At 40.8% G+C, this 23,871-nt stretch overlaps 1 protein-coding gene across 4 annotated transcripts in view; it reads left to right on the forward strand.

The window, feature by feature from the left end:
- The window catches only part of LOC139542576 (vitamin D3 receptor A-like), a 125,162-nt gene that overhangs the window by 31,203 nt on the left and 70,088 nt on the right, over positions 1 to 23,871 (forward strand). For 3 of the 4 annotated variants that reach the window (XM_071348173.1, XM_071348172.1, XM_071348174.1), the window contains exon 3: positions 16,818 to 16,846. The exons of the other annotated variant lie outside the window; for it this stretch is intronic. In XM_071348173.1, coding sequence (XP_071204274.1) covers positions 16,840 to 16,846 — 7 coding nt within the window. In that variant the 5' untranslated portion in view covers positions 16,818 to 16,839. The remainder of the gene's footprint in view (positions 1 to 16,817; positions 16,847 to 23,871) is intronic. 4 annotated transcript variants of the gene reach the window in all.

Raw genomic sequence — 23,871 nt, forward strand, 5'->3', positions numbered from 1 at the left:
TACTGCTGAAGTGAAAGCCATCCTCACTTGGGGAATGCTGCTTTTTAGTTAGCTTTGCGGCAGTATCAAAAATAAATGTAGGATTGTTCTTATTCTCCTCAATTAAGTTGGAAAAATAGGATCGAGCAGCAGTGAGGGCTCTTCGATACTGCACGGTACTGTCTTTCCAAGCTAGTCGGAAGACTTCCAGTTTGGTGTGGCGCCATTTTCGTTCCAATTTTCTGGAAGCTTGCTTCAGAGCTCGGGTATTTTCTGTATACCAGGGAGCTAGTTTCTTATGACAAATGTTTTTAGGGGTGCAACTGCATCTAGGGTATTGCGCAAGGTTAAATTGAGTTCCTCAGTTAGGTGGTTAACTGATTTTTGTCCTCTGACGTCCTTGGGTAGGTGGAGGGAGTCTGGAAAGGCATCTAGGAATCTTTGTGTTGTCTGAGAATTTATAGCACGACTTTTGATGCTCCTTGGTTGGGGTCTGAGCAGATTATTTGTTGCGATTGCAAACGTAATAAAATGGTGGTCCGATAGTCCAGCATTATGAGAAAAAAAACATTAAGATCCACAACATTTATTCCATGGGACAAAACTAGGTCCAGAGTATGACTGTGGCAGTGAGTAGGTCCAGAGACATGTTAGACAAAACCCACTGAGTCGATGATGGCTCCGAAAGCCTTTTGGAGTGGGTCTGTGGACTTTTCCATGTGAATATTAAAATCACCAAAAATTTGAATATTTTCTGCTATGACTACAAGGTCCGATAGGAATTCAGGGAACTCAGTGAGGAATGCTGTATATGGCCCAGGAGGCCTGTAAACAGTAGCTATAAAAAGTGATTGAGTAGGCTGCATAGATTTCATGACTAGAAGCTCAAAAGATGAAAACGTCTTTTTTTTGTTTTTGTAAATTGACATTTGCTATTGTAAATGTTAGCAACACCTCCGCCTTTGCGGGATGCACGGGGGATATGGTCACTAGTGTAACCAGAAGGAGAGGCCTCATTTAACACGGTAAATTCATCAGGCTTAAGCCATGTTTCAGTCAGGCCAATCACATCAAGATTATGATCAGTGATTAGTTCATTGACTATAACTGCCTTGGAAGTGAGGGATCTAACATTAAGTAGCCCTATTTTGAGATGTGAGATATCACAATCTCTTTCAATAATGACAGGAATGGGCGAGGTCTTTATTCCAGTGAGATTGCTAAGGCGAACACCTCCATGTTTAGTTTTGCCCAATCTAGTTCGAGGCACAGACACAGTCTCAATGGGGATAGCTGAGCTGACTACACTGACTGTGCTAGTGGCAGACTCCACTAGGCTGGCTAACAGCCTGCTGCCTGGCCTGCACCCTATTTCATTGTGGAGCTAGAGGAGTTAGAGCCCTGTCTATGTTAGTAGATAAGATGAGAGCACCCCTCCAGCTAGGATGGAGTCCGTCACTCCTCAGCAGGCCAGGCTTGGGTCCTAGAAAGAGGGACAATTATCTACAAATTCTATCTTTTGGGAGGGGCAGAAAACAGTTTTCAACCAGCGATTGAGTTGTGAGACTCTGCTGTAGAGCTCATCACTCCCCCTAAATGGGAGGGGGCCAGAGATAATTACTCGATGCCGACATCTTTCTAGCTGATTTACACGCTGAAGCTATGTTGCGCTTGGTGACCTCTGACTGTTTCATCCTAACATCGTTGGTGCCGACGTGGATAACAATATCTCTATACTCTCTACACTCGCCAGTTTTAGCTTTAGCCAGCACCATCTTCAGATTAGCCTTAACGTCGGTAGCCCTGTCCCCTGGTAAACAGTGTATGATCGCTGGGTGATTCGTTTTAAGTCTAATACTGCTGGTAATGGAGTCGCCAATGACTAGGGTTTTCAATTTGTCAGAGCTAATGGTGGGAAGCTTCGGCGTCTCAGACCCCGAAACGGGAGGAGTAGAGACAAGAGAAGGCTCGGCCTCAGACTCCGACTCGCTGCTTAATGGGGAAAACCGGTTGAAAGTTTCTGTCGGCTGAATGAGGTTGAGCATTCCGACAGCGTTTCCCTCCAGAAGCCATGAGAAAGTTGTCCGGCTGTGGGGACTGTGCGAGGGGATTTATACTTCTATCTGTACTTACTGGTGGCACAGACGCTGTTTCATCCTTTCCTACACTGAAATTACCCTTAACTAACGATTGCGTCTGAAGCTGGGCTTGCAGCACAGCTATCCTCGCCGTAAGGCGATCGTTCTCCTGTATATTATGAGTACAGCACTGCAATTAGAAGGCATCATGTTAATGTTACTACTTAGCTTCGGCTGTTGAAGGTGCTGACGAACCATGTCCAGATAAAGCGTCCGGAGTGAAAAAGTTGAATGGGGGAAAAAAAATATAGAAACGGTAATTAAAAAGTGAAAAAACGTAAAGTTGTCAGGTAGCAACGTAAGGTTGGCAACAAAATGCACGGCAACATGTCTGCAAGTTGCAAGTTCAAGAGGGAGGGAGAGGTGAATGCTCTTCAACTGATCGCTGCCCGCACCCGCCCGCCCTACTAGCATCACTACTCTGGACGGTTCTGACTTAGATTATGTGGACAACTACAAGTACCTAGGTGTCTGGTTAGACTAAACTCTTCTTTCGGACTCACATTAAGCATCTCAATCCAAAATTAAATCTAGAATCGGCTTCCTATTTCGCAACAAAGCCTCCTTCACTCATGCTGCCTAACATACCCTCGTAAAACTGACCATCCTACCGATCCTTGACTTCGGCGATGTCATTTACAAAATAGCCTCCAACAATCTACTCAGCAAATTGGATGCTGTCTATCACAGTGCCATCCGTTTTGTCACAAAGCCCCATATACTACTCACCACTGCGACCTGTATGCTCTAGTTGGCTGGCCCTCGCAACATATCAGTCGCCGAACCCACTGGCTTCAGGTCATCTGTAAGTCTGTGCTAGGTAAGCCTCACCTTATCTTAGCCAATTATATTGGAGCAGTAGAACTTCTAAATTGGCTACCATAACTTCAATGACTAAGGGCCGAATGGTCTATAGGAAGTATCTGATTTTCCAAGACTTAAATACCTGGTTTGCATACCCATTCTTGCCTTAGCATTTACTGGTAGATATCATAAATTAGTACTTCTCTCCTACCCCTTCTGCTGTCGGTCTTCGCTCCACGCAAGAACCAGCTGCTTGAGAGCTGAGCGTGCTCTCTGCCCGACAGATTATCTATAGGTTAAATGTGTGCAGCGCACGTGTGATAAATAATTAACATAACGAATAGCTTCAGTAATCCGTCTTTTCTTTTTTATGCATTATTACAAACGGGCCATTGGTGTGGATGAGCCCTGACACACACAGACCGGGCATTCCCATGCCGTTGTTGCCTATTCAGAAAGTTGGCTGATTTTGTAAGTTGCTGTTTTGAATAAATCATGATAAAAAAATGATTAAAAAATGATGATAAACCAAAATATAACGTGACCAGAAAAATCGCTGGCACCCTTGCGACCAATTACAAATGTGTGCCGCACTGCCAAGTCAAGCGGTTGCAAATGCGACTATTTTGGTTGCAGTATCGAACCCTGTGTGGCTTTTGTGTTAACAGACCATCAGGTAGTAGTAAAGAGACGCTTTGTTTCTGAGGGTGTCCTTTTACTGAAGGAGGGAGCAACACTAGGCCAATACCAAATAAAAGTGAGGTAATGATTTTCGGAACTGCCCCTCCCTCTCGTTCTTTTCCCCATATGGACTTGGTTGTTGTATTTCCTCCCTCAGTCAGTAACATGTGGGAGCGACTTCCTGGCTGAGGAATACAGAGTGAGAAACATCCAGCTCCACCCTGGACTGGAGGGACAATGTAGCTGTGTGTGCTTTGCCAATATCTCCATAAGGCCTTGTTTACACTTCCGTTCAATAGAGGTGGTGAATGAGGATGAATATGTATGAACTTTCCAATTTGTAAGTCGCTCTGGATAAGAGCGTCTGCTAAATGACTTAAATGTAAATGTGTACCAGATTTTGAGATTCGATAATTCAGCTTGACTGTTTAAATATATTTTGTACTGTGACGTTAAGATTTTAAATATGATGGATACATCTGATTGAATGCTTCTGTTATAATTCTCAGTGATGGAGAACTCTTTGGCTCAGTGGCAGGCAGCAGTGTTAGCCCACAGGCCCTGTGGTCAGATCCAACTGTGTGTAGTTTGGGGCCTGGATTTGTAGAGCAGATGGCAGCCTTCCCTGCAGGTACCACCCACACTGTACACTACTGTTGGCTCTGGCTGTGTGGGAGGTATTTTTCTGCTATACTAATCAAGTGTGGTAAGTGCAGTGAGTGGGTCTTGAATTAGTGGCGTTAATGTGCTCCCTCCACTTTTCCTCTTCCCAGTTCTACTATAAATCTGCATGTGAGCGTCTCGACTCGCACTTGCTGTTAGTTCCTAGAACAGGCTCTAGATTTCTGTGGATTTTTTATTTAACAGATGTAAGGAGCGATGGATGAGTCATTTCCTCCGTTACACGTGAGCCTGTTTTCTGCTTCTTTTTTGTCATTAATTGACACCAGGGTTGTGTGGAAGGGGGATTATTTTGTATTGGTGAAGCTGAGTGGAGGGAGTTTTAGGGCATGTTGAATCCCTGAGTGGAGGGAGTTTTAGGGCATGTTGAATCCCTGAGTGGAGGGAGTTTTAGGGCATGTTGAATCCCTGAGTGGAGGGCGTGGCGGTGGTGTGTCTGTCCATACTGGACGTGTGGGATTGGACACGTGACTCCAGGAAAGTTTAATATCAGGTGAACTCTGCAAACTGAGTGGAAAGCAAAGGGGATTAAGCTTTTTTCCCCCCAACAAGCTCTATTTTGGTGGCCTCTGGTACATTCTAATGCTAGATTGTATTTTCAACCAGGAACTACAGTGCCTTCAAACTATTCACATCCCTTGACTTGTTCCACATTTTGTTACAGCCTGAATTTTAAAATCGTTTTTTGTCACCGGCCGACACACAATACCCCATAATGCCAAAGTGGAACTATGGTTTTTGACATTTTTACTAATTTATGAAAAATAAAAAACTGATGTCTTTCGTATTCAACCCATTTTGTTATGGCAAGTATAAATAAGTTCAGGAGTAAACAAAGTACAGAATAAAAAATATTCCAAAACATGCATCCTGTTTGCAATAATACAAAAAATGTGACAAAGCAATTCACTTTCTGTCCTGAATACAAAGTGTTATATTGTATTTGCTCCAAACATATTACTGAGTACCACTCTCCATATTTTCAAGCATAGTGGTGGCGGCATCATGTTATAAGTATGCTTGTAATCGTTGAAGACTGGGGAGTTTTTCAGGAGAGAAAATGTATTGAATGGAGCTAAGTACAAGCGAAATCCTAGAGGAAAACCTGGTCTGCTTTCCACCAGACACTGGGAGATGAATTCACCTTTCAGCAGGACAATAACCTAAAACACAAGGCCAAATCTACACTGGAGTTGCTTACTGAGTAGATAGTGAATATTTCTGAGTGGCAGTTAGTTTTGACTTCAATCTACTTTAAAATCTATAGCAAGACCTGAAAAATGGTTGTCAAGCAACAACAATTTTGCTAGACCTTGAATAAGTTTGAAAATAATAATGGGAAAATATTGCACAATCCAGGTGTGAAAAGCTCTTAGATACTTACCCAGAAAGACTCACCGCTGTAATCGCTGTCAAAGGTGCTTCTACAAAGTATTGACTCTGGTGTGGATACTTACACTACCGTTCAAACGTTTGGGGTCACTTAGAAATGTCCTTGTTTTTGAAAGAAAAGCAAACTTTTTTTTTTTTGTCCATTTTAAAATAACATCAAATTAATCAGAAATACAGTGTAGACATTGACTGTTGTATATAACTATTGTAGCTGTAAACGGCTGATTACATTTTTTTCTTGGAATATCTACGTAGGCGTACAGAGGCCCATTATCAGCAACCATCTCTCCTGTGTTCCAATGGCACGTTGTTAGAGAATCCAAGTTCATCATTTTAAAAGGCTAATTGATCATTTGAAAACCCTTTTGCAATTATGTTAGCACAGCTGAAAACTGTTGTTCTGATTAAAGAAGCAATAAAACTGGCCGCCTTTAGACTAGTTGAGTATCTGGAGCATCAGCATTTATGGGTTCGATTACAGGCTCAAAATGGCCAGAAACAAATAACTTTCTTCTGAAACTCATCAGTCTATTATTGTTCTGAGAAATTAAGGCTATTCCATGCGAGAAATTGCCAAGAAACTGAAGATCTCGTACTACTCCTGTCACAGAACAGCGCAAACTGGCTCTAACCAGAATGGGAGTGGGAGGCAACTGAGCAAGAGGACAAATACATTAGTGTCTAGTTTGAGAAAGAGACACCTCACAAGTCCTCAACTGGCAGCTTCTTTAAATAGTACCCGCAAAACACCAGTCTCAATGTCAACAGTGAAGAGGCGACTCCAGGATGCTGGCCTTCTTGGCAGAGTTGCAAAGAAAAAGCCATATCTCAGACTGGTCAATAAAAATAAAAGATTAAGATGGGCAAAAGAACACAGACACTGGAAAGATGACAATTGGAACATGTTATGGACAGACAAATCTAAGTTTGAGGTGTTCGAATCACGAAGAACGTAATTTGTGAGACGCAGGAAAAATGAAAAGATGCCGGAGGAGTGCTTGAAGCCATCTGTCAAGCATGGAGGCATGCGATGGTCTGGGGGTGCTTTGGTGGTGTTGAAGTGGGCGATCTGTACAGGGTAAAAGGGATCTTGAAGAATGAAGGCTGTCACTCCATTTTGCAACGCCATGCCGTAACAGGTGGACAGCGCTTAATTGGAGCCAAGTTCCTCCTACAACAGGACAATGACCCAAAGCACAGTTCCAAACTACACAATAACTATTTAGGGAAGAAGCAGTCAGCTGGTATTCTGTCTATAATGGAGTGGCCAGCACAGTCACCGGATCTCAACCCTATTGAGCTGTTGTGGGAGCAGCATGACCGTATGGTACGTAAGAAAGACGTGCCAATCCAACTTGTGGGAGGTGCTTCAGGAAGCATGGGGTGAGATCTCTTCAGATTAGCATTCTTGTTGTCAATTTGTTGAGGTAAAGGTCTGCAAGGCTGTAATTGCTGCAAATGGGGGATTCTTTGACGAAAGTTAGTTTGAAGGACATTTCAATTAAAAATCATTATTTATAACCTTGTCAACGTCTTTACTATATTTCCTATTCATTTTGCAATTCATTTCATGTATTTTTTCATGGGAAAAAGTTTTTTAGGTTGACATTTCTAAGTGACCCAAGCTTTTGAAAGGCAGTGTATGTACTAGAGGTCGACTGATTAATTGGAGGACCGAAAAAAGCCGATGCCAATTCATATTTCTAATACTGACAATTACAACAATACTCAATGAACACTTTTATTTTAATCTAAAATAATACATATTAATACATTATTTTAGTCAGGTAAATAATGAAACCTGCTCAATTTGGTTTAAATAATGCAAAAACACTGTTGGAGAAGAAAGTAAAAGTGCAATATGTGCCATGTAAAAAAAGCTAACGTTTAAGTTCCTTGCTCAGAACATATGAAAGCTGGTGGTTCAATATTCCCAGTTAACTTCTACTTCATCGCCATCCCTGATCCGGGAGCATCCTCAGCAGTAAAAAAGCTGCCTAGCATAGCGCCACAAGTAAATACTAGCATATAAATATCATGAAATCACAAGTCCAATACAGCAAATGAAAGATACACATCTTGTGAATCCAGCCATCATTTCCGATTTTTAAAATGTTTTACAGCGAAAACACTATGTATTTCTATTAGCTAACCACAATAGCAAAAGACTCAACCACATATTTTCACCATTTTTTTTACTGCATAGGTAGCTATCACAAAACCGACCAAATAGATATAATTAGTCACTAACCAAGAAACAACTTCATCAGATGACAGTCTTATAACATGTTATACAATAAATCTATGTTTTGTTGGAAAATGTGCATATTTGAGGTATAAATCATAGTTTTACATTGCAGCTACAATCACAAATAGCACCGAAGCAGCAAGAATAATTACAGAGAGCAACGTGAAATACCTAAATACTCATCATAAAACATTTATGAAAAATACATGGTGTACAGCAAATTAAAGATAAACATCTTGTGAATCATGACAAGATTTCAGATTTTAAGTGTTTTACAGCGAAAACACAATATAGCATTATATTAGCTTACCACAATAGCCAACCACACAACCGCATTCATTCACCGCAAAGGTAGCGACAGCGAAAAAACCAGCAAAAGATATACATTTATTCACTAACCTTCACAATCTTCATCAGATGACAGTCCTATAACATCAGGTTATACAATACACTTATGTTTTGTTCGAAAATGTGCATATTTAGAGCTGAAATCCGTGGTTATACATTGTGAAAACGTAGCAACTTTTTTCCAGAATCTCCAGATATATTTCTGACACTCACCTAATCTGACCAAATAACTCATCATAAACTTTACTAAAAAATACATGTTGGACAGCAAATGAAAGATACACTAGTTCTTAATGCAATCGCCGTGTTAGATTTAAAAAAATAACTTTACCATAACAAACAGCTTACGTTATAGCGAGACAGCGCCCGCAAAAAGGAAGGAAAATACGACTAAACATTTTCCCCAGAAATACGAAATAACATCATAAATGGTTCTTACTTTTGCTGAGCTTCCATCAGAATCTTGTACAAGGAGTCCTTTGTCCAGAATAAATCGTTGTTTGGTTTTAGAATGTCCTCTTCTCCTGTCGAATTAGCAACCTTAGCTAGCCAAGTGGCGCGAAGATGTCCATCTTCAACTAACGCAGAGAACGGAAAACTCAAACTCCCGATAAACGGTGAATAATCTGATAAAACAATATTGAAAAAACATACTTTACGATGATATTATCACATGTATCAAATAAAATCAAAGCCGGAGATATTAGCCGGAGATATTAGCCATCTATACCGAACGCTTTTCAGAAGCCAATGCTGAAGTCCTTCCCGCGCCTTGGTAGACAAAGGAAATAGTGGTCACGTCATTCCAAGAGCTCTTGTTTGACCTCAGATCAAGCTAGACACCCCATTCCACCTCCCACTGCCTGTTGACATCTAGTGGAAGGCGTATGAAGTGCATGTATATCCATAGATTTCAAGCAAATTAATAGGAAGGCCCTGGAACAGAGCCTCGATTTTCAGATTTTTCACTTCCTGTCAGGAAGTTTGCTGCAAAATTAGTTCTGTTTTACTCACAGATATAGTTCAAACGGTTTTAGAAACTTGAGAGTGTTTTCTATCCAATAGTAATAATAATATGCATATTGTACGATCTAGAATAGAGTACGAGGCAGTTTAATTTGGGCACGATTTTTTACAAAGTGAAAACAGTGCCCCCATATTGACAAGAAGTTATTAAGAAGTTTTAGGTTGTAATTATTATAGGAATTATGACGCTTCGACTATTTCTCTCTACCGTTTTTATTTCATATACCTTTGACTATTGGATGTTCTAATAGGCACTTTAGTATTGCCAGCCTAATCTCAGGAGTTGATAGGCTTGAAGTCATAAACAGCGCCGTGAAGCAAGCATTGCTAAGAGCTGCTGGCAAACGCAGTAAAGTTTGAATGAATGCTTACGAGCCAGCTGCTGCCTACCACCGCTCAGTCAGACTGCTATATCAAATCATAGACTTCATTATAATAAACACAGAAATACGAGCCGTTGGTCATTAATATGGTAAATTCCGGAAACTATCATTTCAAAAACAAAACGTTTATTCTTTCAGTGAAATACAGAACCGTTCCGTATTTTATCGAACGGGTGGCAACAATAAGTCTAAATATTGCTGTTACATTGCACAACCTTCAATGTTATGTCATAATTATGTAAAATTCTGTCAAATTAGTTTGCAACGAGCCAGGCGGCCCAAACTGTTTTATATACCCTGACTCTGCATGCAATGAATGCAAGAGAAGTGACAATTTCCCTAGTTAATATTGCCTGCTAACATGAATTTCTTTTAACTAAATATGCAGGTTTAAAAATATAGTTCTGTGTATTGATTTTAAGAAAGGCATTGATGTTTATGGTTAGGTACATTCGTGCAACGATTGTGCTTTTTTGTTAAATTATTCGTGCAACGATTGTGCTTTTTTGTTAAATCATCCCCCGTTTTGCGAAGTAGGCTGTGATTCGATGATAAATTAGCAGGCACCACATTGATTATATGCAATGCAGGACAAGCTAGTTAAGCTAGTTAAACTAGTTATATCATCAACTATGTGTAGTTAACTAGTGATTATGTGAAGATTTTTTAAAAATAAGATTAGTTTAATGCTAGCTAGCAACTTACGCGAGTGCAGCAAGAAGCCAACGTAACAGGTGGTCAGCCTGCTACGCAGTTAGTCCAAATTGTTGTTACAGTCTGAATTAACTATGACAAGTGGTATGAATATTTTCTGAAGGCACTGTATCTGGAAATAACAACCCAAAGTCACTCAGTGTAGTTTCATCAGCTGTTGTACAATATGATATAAAACGCAGGAAAAACATACTTTTGGTTGCACTGGGCCTTTTTTAAAAATCCTGTAAGAGTCTGCTGACTGCCACAGGCTTCAAGCTTCCTTTTTAAGAGGCATTTTCTCAGATGTCTGCAATACAGGTATGATTGAAGAATGAAGCAGGTGTTAAACATGGCCGTTGCTACACAAAGCAGCAGTTGACTGCTCCATTGTCCACATCGATTAAATCAGTACATCTAGATCAATATCTTTTTTTGTTTTTAAAGTAAGTCATATTAAAGATTTGGCCCTTGAAGACCAATGTTCCCAAAGAGATGTTGACATGGCTACAGTAGGCCAGTCAAGACTAATGCTAGGTTTCTTGTGTAGCTTTCTTTCTGCACACTTTCAGCAGTAGCCAATATATTGCTAGTATGTTCCATAAACATTAAAACCAGTAGATAGTGATAGCGCTGACGTCATCTACAGTTCAAGGCGGGAGTTTACATACACCTTAGCCAAATACATTTAAACTCAGTTTTTCATAATTCCTGACATTTATCTTAGTAAAAATTCCCTGTCTTGGGTCAGTTAGGATAAGCACTTTATTTTAAGAATGTGAAATGTCAGAATAATAGTAGAGAGGATGATTTATTTCAGCTTTTATTTCTTTCATCACATTCCTCCTGACAGAGCTGGTGTAACTTTTTATTTATTTTTTATTTCACCTTTATTTAACCAGGTAGGCTAGTTGAGAACAAGTTCTCATTTACAACTGCGACCTGGGCAAGATAAAGCAAAGCAGTTCGACACATACAACAACAGTTACACATGGAATAAACAAACATACAGTCCTTCCTGAGCGGTATGATGGCTGCGTGGGCCCATGGTGTTTATACTTGCGCACAATTTTTTGTACACATCACTATACACACAAATATTCACATCAATATACGAAAGCAAAACACAATAGTAGAAAACAAACACATTATTCACTAAACGTCCTCAATCAGCCTTTTTGAAATGCCCTAGAGGCACTAACTCATCCAATTTGACAGAGCCATGGACATTTTTCCACAAGGTGCAACAAAACGAAAAGCAGATTTACCTAACTCAGTGGAGATCGAAGGGCTCCCTGAGACTGAGTCTGGTATCTTGTACGTACGTCAAAGTTAACAATGAAGTTACTGTGAAAGTTTGCAGGAGGGCAGCCTACTTTCTAATACAGTGATGTGTACTGAACCTATCGCCCGTAATAAAGCGTAGTGCGCTATGATAAACCTCATCCAATGGCTTCACTACAGTGACAGCTGCATTCATATAGACACTATTGCCAAAGTCCATTTCTGCTATTTAATGAAAGGCATGACCTATTCCTATAAAAGAAACCTGTTTTGAATTCTAAATGTCTTAACTAGCTCATCAGCATGCTTTCTGAAAAAGCCCTGATATTCATAAGTGGGGACAAGATCAATGAGGGCACCATTCAATGTACTTATGCATACAGCAAATAATGATATCATTTAGATGAGAGAAGATTCGTATCAATCTTTTTTTAGTTTGATTGAATCGTTTAGCTAAGCTGTGTGATAACAAAAGATCCTCTAGACTACCACTCCTTCAGTAAACCAGGCAGAGAGAACCGTTTTTTCTGGTTGATTGTCACCGCTGGTGGGGCTCCTGCTCAGCCCAAGCCGTGTTACAGCTACATACTTAGCTGTCTAGATGGAGGGTGTCATCATAGTTCTCCCACAATCATTACAGTGGTAATACTTAAGGTGATGTTGGGGCGGCAGGTAGCCTAGTGGTTAGAGCGTTGGGCCAGTAACTGAAAGGTTGCTAGATTAAATCCCCGAGCTGGCAAGGTAAAAATCTGTCCTTCTGCCCCTGAACAAGGCAGCTAACCCACTGTTTCTAGCCCGTCATTGTAAATAAGAATGTGTTCTTAACTGACTTGCCTAGTTAAATAAAGGTAAAACATGTTTTGCCATTACTCTCAGCAACAGCATTGGCAGCAATTGATGGGATTAATTATCCCGGCCTTCACACGGTGTCTGAGTCACGTGAATGAATCAGGAAGCAGGAATCTGCAAGAGCAGCTTGCTAGCTATACAATAAACATAAGTATGGCGCAAACATGGACGGATGGGTACACACCACAGTGCTGCTCTTCTGTCCTCAATGTCCTTACCAGTGTCTGTTCATTCAGATAAGTGGACAAAATGGAGGAAAAACCTAAACCTTCTGACTGTTCCTGGGCGTTGCATAGCTACCCGTTGGGCTTAGTGGCACTAAAAAGTATGTGAACCCTTTGGAATTACCTGAATTTCTGCATAAATTGGTCATAAAATTTGATATGATCTTCATCTAAGCCATTAAGCCATTAGTCTGCTTAAACTAATAAGACACAAACAATTAAATGTTTTCATGTCTTTATTGAACACACCATGTAAACATTCAGTGTCGGGGAGAAAAAGTGTGACTTGCATTTAATAACTGGTTGACCCTCCTTTTGGCAGAAATAAACTCAACCCAATGTTTTCTGTAGTTGTGGATCAGACCTGCACAACGGTCAGGAGGAATTTTGGACCATTCATCTTTACAAAACTGTTTCAGTTCAGCAATATTCTTAGGATGTCTGGTGTGAACCACTAAATCGGGTTGAGGTCAGGACTCTGACTGGGCCACTCCAGAATGCGTATTTTCTTCTGCTGAAGCCGTTCTGTTTTACTACTGTGTTTTGGGTTGTTGTCCTGTTGCATCACCCAACTTCTGTTGAGCTTCAATTGGTGGACAGATAGCCTAACATTCTCCTGCAAAATGAGTAAATAAAGCCTCAAATGATGCTTCCTCCACCATACTTTACAGTTGGAATGAGGTTTTGATGTTGGGGTGCTGTGCATTTTTTTTCTCCACACATGGTGTTGGGTATTCCTTCCAAACAACTCAACTGTAGTTTCATCTGTCCACAGAATATTTTGCCAGAAGTGCTGTGTAACATCCAGGTGCTCTTTTGTGAACTTCAGACGTGGAGCAATGTTTGTTTTTTTGGACAGCAGTGGCTTCTTCCGTGGTGTCCTCCCATGAACACCATTCTTGTTTAACGTATCGTAGACTCGTCAGCAGTGATGTTGGAATGTTCCAGAGATTTCTGTGTCTTTAGCTGACACTCTAGGATTCTTCTTAACCTCATTGAGCATTCTGCGCTGTGCTCTTGCAGTCATCTTTGCAGGACGGCCACTCCTAGGGAGAGTAGCAACAGTGCTGAACTTTCTCCATTTATAGACAATTTGTCTTACCGTGGACTGATGAACATCAAGGCTTTTAGAGATAATTTTGTAACCCTTTCCAGCTTTATGCAAGTCAACAATTCTTAATCTTAGGTCTTTTGAGATCTCTTTTGTTCGATGCATGGTTCACATCAGGCAATGCTTCTTGTGAACAGCAAACTCCAATTTTCTGAGTAATTTTTTTATAGGGCAAGGCAGCTTGAACCAACATCTCCAATCTCGTCTCATTGATTGGACTCCAGGTTAGCTGACTCGACTCCAATTAGCTTTTGGAGAAGTCATTAGCCTAGGGGTTCACATGCTTTTTCCAACCTACACTGTGAATGTTTAAATGATGTATTCAATATAGACAAGAAAAATATAATTTGTTATTAGTTTAGGCACACCGTGTTCGTCTATTGTTGTGACTAAGATGAAGATCAGATCAAATTTTCTTGACTAATTTATGCAGAAATCCAGGTAATTCCAAAGGGTTCACATTTTCTTGCCACTGTTTCCTGTACTGTTGGCCTCCCCTCCACACAAGATGACCAACTCACCATAGCTCACCTGAGGTTATCTAAGTAGGTCATGTTTTCCCCAATACACAGTAGTGTGAAGTGGACTGATATATGGGTCTTGTTAACCAGGGTTATGCGTTTTTCACGGAGAAAAGGAAAGATAAAACACTGAAATATCTTGCTGCGTTTTATACAGTTGAAGTCGAAGTTTACACACACCTTAGACAAATACATTTAAACTCAGTTTTCCAAAATTCCTGACGTTTAATCCTAGTAAAAATTCCCATGTCTTAGGTCAGTTAGAATCACCACTTTTTTTTTTTTTTTAAGAATGTGAAATGTCAGAATAATAGTAGTGATTTTATTTCAGCTTTTTTTTTCTCTTCATCACATTCCCAGTGGGTCAGAAGTTTACATACACTCAATTAGTATTTGGCAGCATTGCCTTTAAATTGTTTAACTTGGGTCAAATGTTTTGGGTAGCCTTCCACAAGATTCCCACAATAACTAACATCAAGGCGGTGACCCGTTCCTGTAGGTTCATGCTCTACAACATTCGCAGAGTACGACCCTGCCTCACACAGGAAGCGGCGCAGGTCCTAATCCAGGCACTTGTCATCTCCCGTCTGGATTACTGCAACTCGCTGTTGGCTGGGCTCCCTGCCTGTGCCATTAAACCCCTACAACTCATCCAGAACGCCGCAGCCCGTCTGGTGTTCAACCTTCCCAAGTTCTCTCACGTCACCCCGCTCCTCCGCTCTCTCCACTGGCTTCCAGTTGAAGCTCGCATCCGCTACAAGACCATGGTGCTTGCCTACGGAGCTGTGAGGGTAACGGCACCTCCGTACCTTCAGGCTCTGATCAGGCCCTACACCCAAACAAGGGCACTGCGTTCATCCACCTCTGGCCTGCTCGCCTCCCTACCTCTGAGGAAGTACAGTTCCCGCTCAGCCCAGTCAAAACTGTTCGCTGCTCTGGCACCCCAATGGTGGAACAAACTCCCTCACGACGCCAGGTCAGCGGAGTCAATCACCACCTTCCGGAGACACCTGAAACCCCACCTCTTTAAGGAATACCTAGGATAGGATAAAGTAATCCTTCTAACCCCCCCCCCCCCCCCTCCCCCTTAAAAGAGTTAGATGCACTATTGTAAAGTGGTTGTTCCACTGGATATCATAAGGTGAATGCACCAATTTGTAAGTCGCTCTGGATAAGAGCGTCTGCTAAATGACTTAAATGTAAATGTAAATGTCAATAAGTTGGGTGAATTTTGGCCCATTCCTCCTGACAGAGCTGGTGTAACTGAGTCAGGTTTGTAGGCCTCCTTGCTCACACGCTTTTTCAGTTCTGCCCACATTTTCGATAGGTTTGAGGTCAGGGCTTTGTGATGGCCACTCCAATACCTTGACTTTGTTGTCCTTAAGCCATTTTGCCACAACTTTGGAAGTATGCTTGGGGTCATTGTCCATTTGGAAGACCGAATTGCGAACAAGCTTTAACTTCCTGACTGATGTCTTGATGTTGCTTCAATATATCCACAATTTTACTCATGATGCCATCTATTTTGTGAAGTGGACCAGTCCCTCCTGCAGCAAAGCACCCCAACATGACGTTGCCACCCCCGTGCTTCACGGTTGGGATGGTGCTCTTCGGCTTGCAAGCCTCCCCCTTTTTCCTCCAAACATAACGATGGTCATTATGGCCAAACGGTTCTATTTTTATTTCATCAGACCATAGGACATTTCTCCAAAAAGTACGATCTTTGTCCCCAGTGCAGTTGCAACCCATAGTCTGGCTTTTTTATGGCGGTTTTGGAGCAATGGCTTCTTCCTTGCTGAGCGGCCTTTCAGGTTATGTCACCAAAGTACGTTCATCTCTAGGAGACAGAACGCGTCTCCTTCCTGAGCGGTTTGACGGCTGCGTGGTCCCATGGTGTTTATACTTGCGTACTATTGCTTGTACAGATGAACGTTGTACCTTCAGGTGTTTGGAAATTGCTCCCAAGGATGAACCAGACTTGTGGAGGTGTACAATTCTTTTTCTGAGGTCTTGGCTGATTTCTTTTCATTTCCCCATGATGTCAAGCAAAGAGGCACTGAGTTTGAAGGTAGGCCTTGAAATACATCCACAGGTACACTTCCAATTGACTCAAATGATGTCAATTAGCCTATTAGAAGCATCTGAAGCCATGACATTTTCTGGAATTTTCCAAGCTGTTTAAAGGCACAGTCAACTTAGTGTATGTAAACTTCTGACCCACTGGAATTGTCATACAGTGAAATAATCTGTCTGTAAACAATTGTTGGAAAAATTACTTGTCATGCACAAAGTAGATGACCTAACCGACTTGCCAAAACTATAGTTAACAAGACATTTGTGGAGTGGTTGAAAAACGAGTTTTAATGAGTGCATGTAAACTTCCGACTTCAACTCTGTGTAATGTCAGAAATTAGCACTGAATGTTGCTGATTCCTTCCTGCCTCTTCTCTTTCAGGAAGCTTTTTAGAAGTGAAGTGATGGAATGTAAGTTCTTTGCATCTTTAGTCTTCTCTCCATTGATAGAAGCTCTGCAGATTTAGTATTTTACTAATTTTGACAGTTACATTTTAAGCTTTTCCTCTCCCCACCTCTCCCTTTGCACAGTTTCACTGCATTTGTGAGATTCATCTATTTTTATTCAGTTTATCAATACATAATCAAAACACTGCACCTCTGCATGCAAACCTCCCTATTCCTCCCCATCTGAAATGGGCTCCGCAGCAATTCTCCTGGAAAGAGTAACCTTGTGTCAGTGTCACCCCACCACTCCAGCTCCAAACCGCTATTCGAGAAAATATGGTTGATAGAAAAATTATTTATGACGAAGCCAAAGTGTCAAATGCCAAGGTCTCCAGAAGACCACTGTGGACATGATGGACATGTAGGACCGCTCAGTTCTCTGGGTCCTCATGCTAACCCAAATGCAGCCTACAGGATACAATGTAAATCTTATGTCAATGACATAACTACACATTACCTTTTCTGTTTTATACCATATTTTCATTTGAATAAGACCTACAGTGCCTTAAAAGTATTCATACCTCTTGACTTTTTGTTTGTTTTACAGCCTGAATTTAAAACGGATTAATGTGTTGTGTTTGTCATTGGCCTTCACACTACCCCATAATGTAAAAGTGGAATTATGAATTATTATTATTTATTTTTTTACAAATGAGTTGAAAATGAAAGGCTGAAATATATCTTGAGTCAATAAGCATTCAACCCCTTTGTTATGGCAAGCCTAAATAAGTTCAGGTGTAAAAATGTGCTTTGTTATGCCAAGTAGGTCACAAGATGCATGTATTTACTCTGTGTGCAGCAGTGTTTTAACATGATTTTTGTATGACTACCTCATCTCTGTACACCACACATAGTTTAGTTATTTGTAAGGTTCTTCAGTCGAGCAGTGAATTTCAAACACCGATTCAACCACAAAGACCAGGGAGGTTTTCCAAGGCCTTGCAAAGAAGGGTGCCTATTGGTAGATGGGTAGGAAAAAAAAGCAGACATTGAATATCTCTTTGAGCATGGTAAAGTTATTAATTACACTTTGGATGGTGTGTCAATACAAAGATATATATATATATATATATATATATATATATATATATATATATAGGCATCCTTTCTAACTAATTTGCCGGTAAGGGATTTCACTGAGGCCAATGGTGACTTTAAAACAGTTTGAGTTTAATGGCAGTGATAGGACTGAGGATGGATCAACATTGTAGTTACTCCACAATACTAACCTAACTGAGAGTGAAAAGAAGGAATCCTGTACAGCAGGTATTCCCAAACTGGGGTAGGGGGTACGCTTGTGTTCTTGGCATTTCTTCACATTTTCAAACAGTACATTTTATATTTTCCAACGGGGGCTATACATTTGGGTGAGTTTTTCTTCTCTTGCCGGAGTAGCTTCTGTTCACTGCCAAAAATAAAATGAAACCAAAAGCAACAGATACCATTAATAAGAAGGGGGTAGAAGAATCTTACTGTATATGGTGAGCTACCGAGTGGCTAGGACAGGAAATCTCCATACTATTGTGGAGGGCTTAATTCTTCCTGCTGCTGCGGATATGGCTGGGACAATGCTAGGGGAAAGGCCAAAAAAACTACAGACAATTCACGTATCAGTGACATGGCAGGAGATGTTTTGAAACAATTACTGCTTCGCATATAAGCCAGTGAATTATGTGTTACAGCTGGATGAGTCAACAGACATGGCGGGCCTGGCACAGCTTCTGGTATATGTCCGTTACGTTTTTTTGGGGGGTCAATTAACCTCTAACGAACCTCTAACGAGTCACCCGGATCCGGGATCCCCCCCCCATCAAAAAAGCTGACTAGCATAGCCTAGCCTAAATAAAATGTTCATGAAATCACAAGTCCAAGACACCAAATGAAAGATACACATCTTGTGAATCCAGCCATCATTACAGGGAAGACACAATATGTATTTCTATTAGCTAACCACCATAGCAAAAGACAACTGTTTTTTTCTCCACCATTTTTTTCCTGCATAGGTAGCTATCACAAATTCGACCAAATAAAGATATAAATAGTCACTAACCAAGAAACAACTTCATCAGATGACAGTCTGATAACATTTATTGTATAGCATATGTTTTGTTAGAAAAATGTGCATATTTCAGGTATAAATCACAGTTCTACATTGCAGCTGCAATCTGAAATAGCGCCGAAGCAGCCAGAATAATTACAGAGACCAACGTCAAATACCTAAATACTCATCATAAAACATTTCTGAAAAATATATGGTGTACAGCAAATGAAAGACAAACGTCTTGTGAATCCAGCCAATATGTCAGATTTTTTAAGTGTTTTACAGTGAAAACACAATATAGCATTATATTAGCTTACCACAATAGCCAGAAACACAAGCCATTTACCAGCAGCAAAGGTTAGCGATCGTAACAAACCAGCAAAAGATATATAATTTTTGACTAACCTTCATAAACTTCATCAGATGACAGTCCTGTAACATCATATTACACAATGCATATAGGGTTTGTTCGAAAATGTGCATATGTAGCGGCACAAATCGTGGTTATACAATGTGATTAGTAGCCAAACTTCAAGCAATCTGTCCGGCGCCATCTTGGAGAGGCACCTAATCTAATCAATAACTAATTATAAACTTGACAAAAAAATACAGGTTGGACAGCAAATGAAAGATACATTAGTTCTTAATGCAACCGCTGTGTTAGATTTTTTAAATTAACGTTACTACGACATACAGCGTGCGTTAAAGCGAGACCGCACCGAAATTAATGGCGGAATAGTCGTTTTACATTTTTCAACAGAACAACGAATTAACATCATAAATAGTTCTTACTTTTTGATGAGCTTCCATCAGAATCTTGGGCAAGTTGTCCTTTGTCCATAATAATCGTTGCTCGGCTGTAGAATGTTGTCTTCAACCGTGTAATTAGAAGCAAACATTAGCTATGTGGCCCAGACATGCCCAACTCTTCAAAACGCAGGACAAAGAAAATTCCAAAAATCGTAATATACTCATATAAACTGATATAACTCGGTTTAAAATAACTACGTTATGATGTTTCTAACACCTATATCGAATAAAATCAGAGCCGGATATATCTAACGCCGATAACGTGAGCTTCTCAGAATGCCATCCTGAGGTCTGTCTTGCGTCATGGCGAACGATGAAAAGGGTGCACCCCTCGTGCCAAGCTTATTTATACTGCCTCAGATCTACCTAGCAACACAATTCAAATTCTCAACGCTTGCTGACATCTAGGGGAAATCGCATGCAGTGCTTGTCGACCCAATAGAATAATTGCAAATTATTTAACTGACCCAGGAACAGAGTTCCCAATTTCAGATTTCTCACTTCCTGACAGGAAGATTGCTCCAACTCGAGTTCTGTTTTACTCACAGATATAATTCAAACGGTTTTAGAAACTAGAGTGTTTTCTATCCAATAGTACTAATAATATGCATATTGTACGAGCAAGAATTGAGTACGAGGCAGTTTAATTTGCGAACGAATTTTTTACAATGTCGAAATGGCCCCCCCTATTGACAAGAAGTTAATGAAGACATCCTCTTCTGCAAACCATTGGAAACCAGGACAACATGAGAGGATATTTTTAAAGTACTGGACAGCTTTGTGACATCAAAATGACTTTGGTGGTCAAGATATGGTATCTGTACTGATGGCGCAAAAGCCATGACCGGGAGACACAGTGGAGTGGTAGCGCGCATTCAAGCAGTTGCTCCCGACGCCTCTTGGGTACACTGCAGCATCCACTGAGAGGCTCTTGCTGCCAAGGGAATGCCTGCCAGCTTGAAAGACGTTTTGGACACTACAGTGAAAATGGTTAACGTTGTTAAAGCAAGACCCCTGAACTCTCGTATTTTCTGCATTATGCAATGACATGGGCAGCGACCCATGTAACGCTTTTACAACATACAGAAGTGCGCTGGTTATCAAGGGGCAAAGTATTGACACGTTTTTTAAAAATTGAGAGACGAGCTTAAAGTTTTATTTTCTGACCATAATTTTCACTTGTCTGACCACTTGCATGATGACGAGTTTCTCACACGACTGGCCTATCTGGGTGATGTTTTTTCTCGCCTGAATGATCTGAATCTAGGATTACAGGGACTCTCCGCAACTATATTCAATGTGCGGGATAAAATTGAGGCTATGATTAAGACGTTGGAGCTCTTTTCTGTCTGCATTAACAAGGACAACACACAGGTCTTTACATCATTGTATGATTTTTTGTGTGCAAATGAACTCAAGCTTACGGATAATGCCAAATGTGATATAACGAAACACCTGAGTGAGCTGTGTGCGCAATTACGCAGGCACTTTCCCGAAACGGATGACACATACAACTGGATTCGTTATCCCTTTCTTGCCCTGCCTCCAGTCCACTTACCGATATCTGAACAAGAGAGCCTCATTGAAATTGCAACAAGCGGTTCTGTGAAAATTGTATTTAATCAGAAGCCACTGCCAGATTTCTGGATTGGGCTGCGCTCCGAGTATCCTGCCTCGGCAAATCGCGCTGTTAAGACACTGATGCCCTTTGCAACCACGTACCTATGTGAGAGTGGATTCTTGGCCCTCACTAGCATAACTAAATACAGGCACAGACTGTGTGGAAAATACAGAGTAATGTGCATCCTTTAAAGCACACCCTTCTCATTAACCTGTGGTTATTTGTTCATCAAAAAAATTGTGAATAACTCAAGTTTTATACGTAAGATGGCTAAATAAAGAGCGAAATTATTGATTATTATTATTTGCCCTGTTCCAATAAGAGCTCTTTGTCACTTCCCACGAGCTGCGTTGTGACGACAACTCACACTCATTCTCATGCTTAATGAATGTTTAGTGTGTGTGGAAGGCTTACAATGATGGCAAACATTTGAGAGTGCACTGACCCTGGTGCTAGGGGAATTACACAACTGGAGGTTGAACGTTTGAAGGGGTACGGGACTATAAAAAGTTTGAACCACTGCTATTCAGAATCAAAATATTCCAAAACATGCATCCTGTTTGCAACACGGAACTGAAGTAATAATGCAAAAAAATGTGGCAAAGCAAGTAACTTTTTGTCCCGAATATCTAGTGTTTGTGGCAAATACAACACATTACTGAGTACTACTCTCCATATTTTCAAGAAGACTTTCGACTTCACAATAACAGCACTTACAGTGAAACCGGGGAAGCCCTAGCAGGGCAGAAATCTTACCCCATTTAAGTTGACATTTTTAAATGTTTAGGGTAGGGTTTAAGTGTAGGGATGTCCCAAGGTTCCCAGATAGCACTAACCCTCGGTGAACAGTGTCAAGTACTCATACCGCTATTTAGCTGGCTAGCAAGCACTTGTCATGGAAATGGCGGTGGTGAAACGTGAATTTGGACCAGTCCCTGACAAGTGACCATCCATACACAAATGTTGCTTCAAAGTGCTATTTTGTAACCTGCTATGTTTTTTTGTGTCTCTGAAAATATTTGAATGACAGAGCTTGAGGAATACCCTACGCAAAGATCAAATAACGCACCAGATTTTGCGGCCTTCAATAAAGGGCTGTAGTCAACGTTACCACAGAGATGAAAGTTTAGCACGGCACTTGCTTTACATTTGGGCATAGCATCCATGGTTTGCTACGATACCCTACCATGACACTTCACGTAACTGTATATAGCAAGTGCACATTTTTGGCACTTTGTTGAGCTGTCAAACTTCTATCTACTCGGCACTCACTGTAGAAGCACCAACAGTTCGTTTGCAGTAGTTCACTCCTCTTCGACTGTGGTGATGTGCAGTTCGAACGATTCGTTCTTTTTGAACGACTCTCTTTACTGACTCGAGAATCCTAATTCGTTTTTCTGAGTGACTTGTTCATTTTAGTCGTTTGTCTGACCTGCTGGCGAGCAATGCATTCCGCCAAAAGTCGTTCACAATCCAGTCCAGTTGCGGCCACTACTAGACCTAGTAATCAACAAATGTACATTGTTTTTAAGTACACTTTTACAAGTGTCAGTCACATGACAGCTCCAATAAGCCCTTTATGGCAGAGATATGTATATAATGATGAGATGGTCATGTCTCCACCCTAACAATGGGAGTCGTTGGCGGGAAGACAGGCGACAAGTTGATGTCCAAAATAATCCCATAGAAACGTATTGAGTTTATTTTGGGCAGATTTTAGCGAGAATGAAAGCACTAGCTTCTCCTATTCCTCTCCTGCTTATGGTGAACGAGACTCTTGTAGAATCATGACTCATTCGAGTTTTCAGTTCATTGTTCGCTGGTAAGGGGTCCTCCATGCTATCGGCATTACTAACTCAAATTAACAAAATGAGTCGAAAGATATGTAATTTTGACTGAAGGAGTCTCAGATCAGTCAGTGAAAAGAGCCAAACTTCCCATCACTATCTGACTGGTGTAGTTGTGTTCAAATGTAGTGTCCAGTCTTACTGTAGCGTGCCAAGGCAAGATGGGTTTATAGCCATGTAAAGAGCGCGCTCTTCAGGACAAATTAAATGCAGTTTCTTTTCAATTCTATTCAAGACAGCGTTTTCTACATCTTTATGTAGGTTATTTTTGGTGGATTAAACGCTGACACAAATACATCCATAAAAGGCTAATATCAGCCTATTTTGTGTTTATTATGTTAGTCTACTGATAAATCGGTCGGGCTATAGTTGAGATGAGCAGGATGCAAGTCTGCACTCACACAGTCACACACACAATCTGCGCATGGGTTTGCTTCACGCTCTTCAGTGTGGTAGCCACAGGACCAAAACAGTGGAGAAGTTGAGCCTCACTCTTCAACGCTCTTAGTTGTTGCAGAAATTGACCCACTATGCTGTTTACTTTCTGCATCTACATCATATCACTGAGTGTACCTTTTTTAAATGTGTTTTTTTGAGTGGCTGAAGTGAAGATGAATGTGTTGTTAATCATACATCTCATCAAGTTGCCTGTAGGGCTATTACTGCCATA

Source organism: Salvelinus alpinus, chromosome 17, assembly GCF_045679555.1.
Source record: "Salvelinus alpinus chromosome 17, SLU_Salpinus.1, whole genome shotgun sequence".
Taxonomy (NCBI): domain Eukaryota; kingdom Metazoa; phylum Chordata; class Actinopteri; order Salmoniformes; family Salmonidae; genus Salvelinus; species Salvelinus alpinus.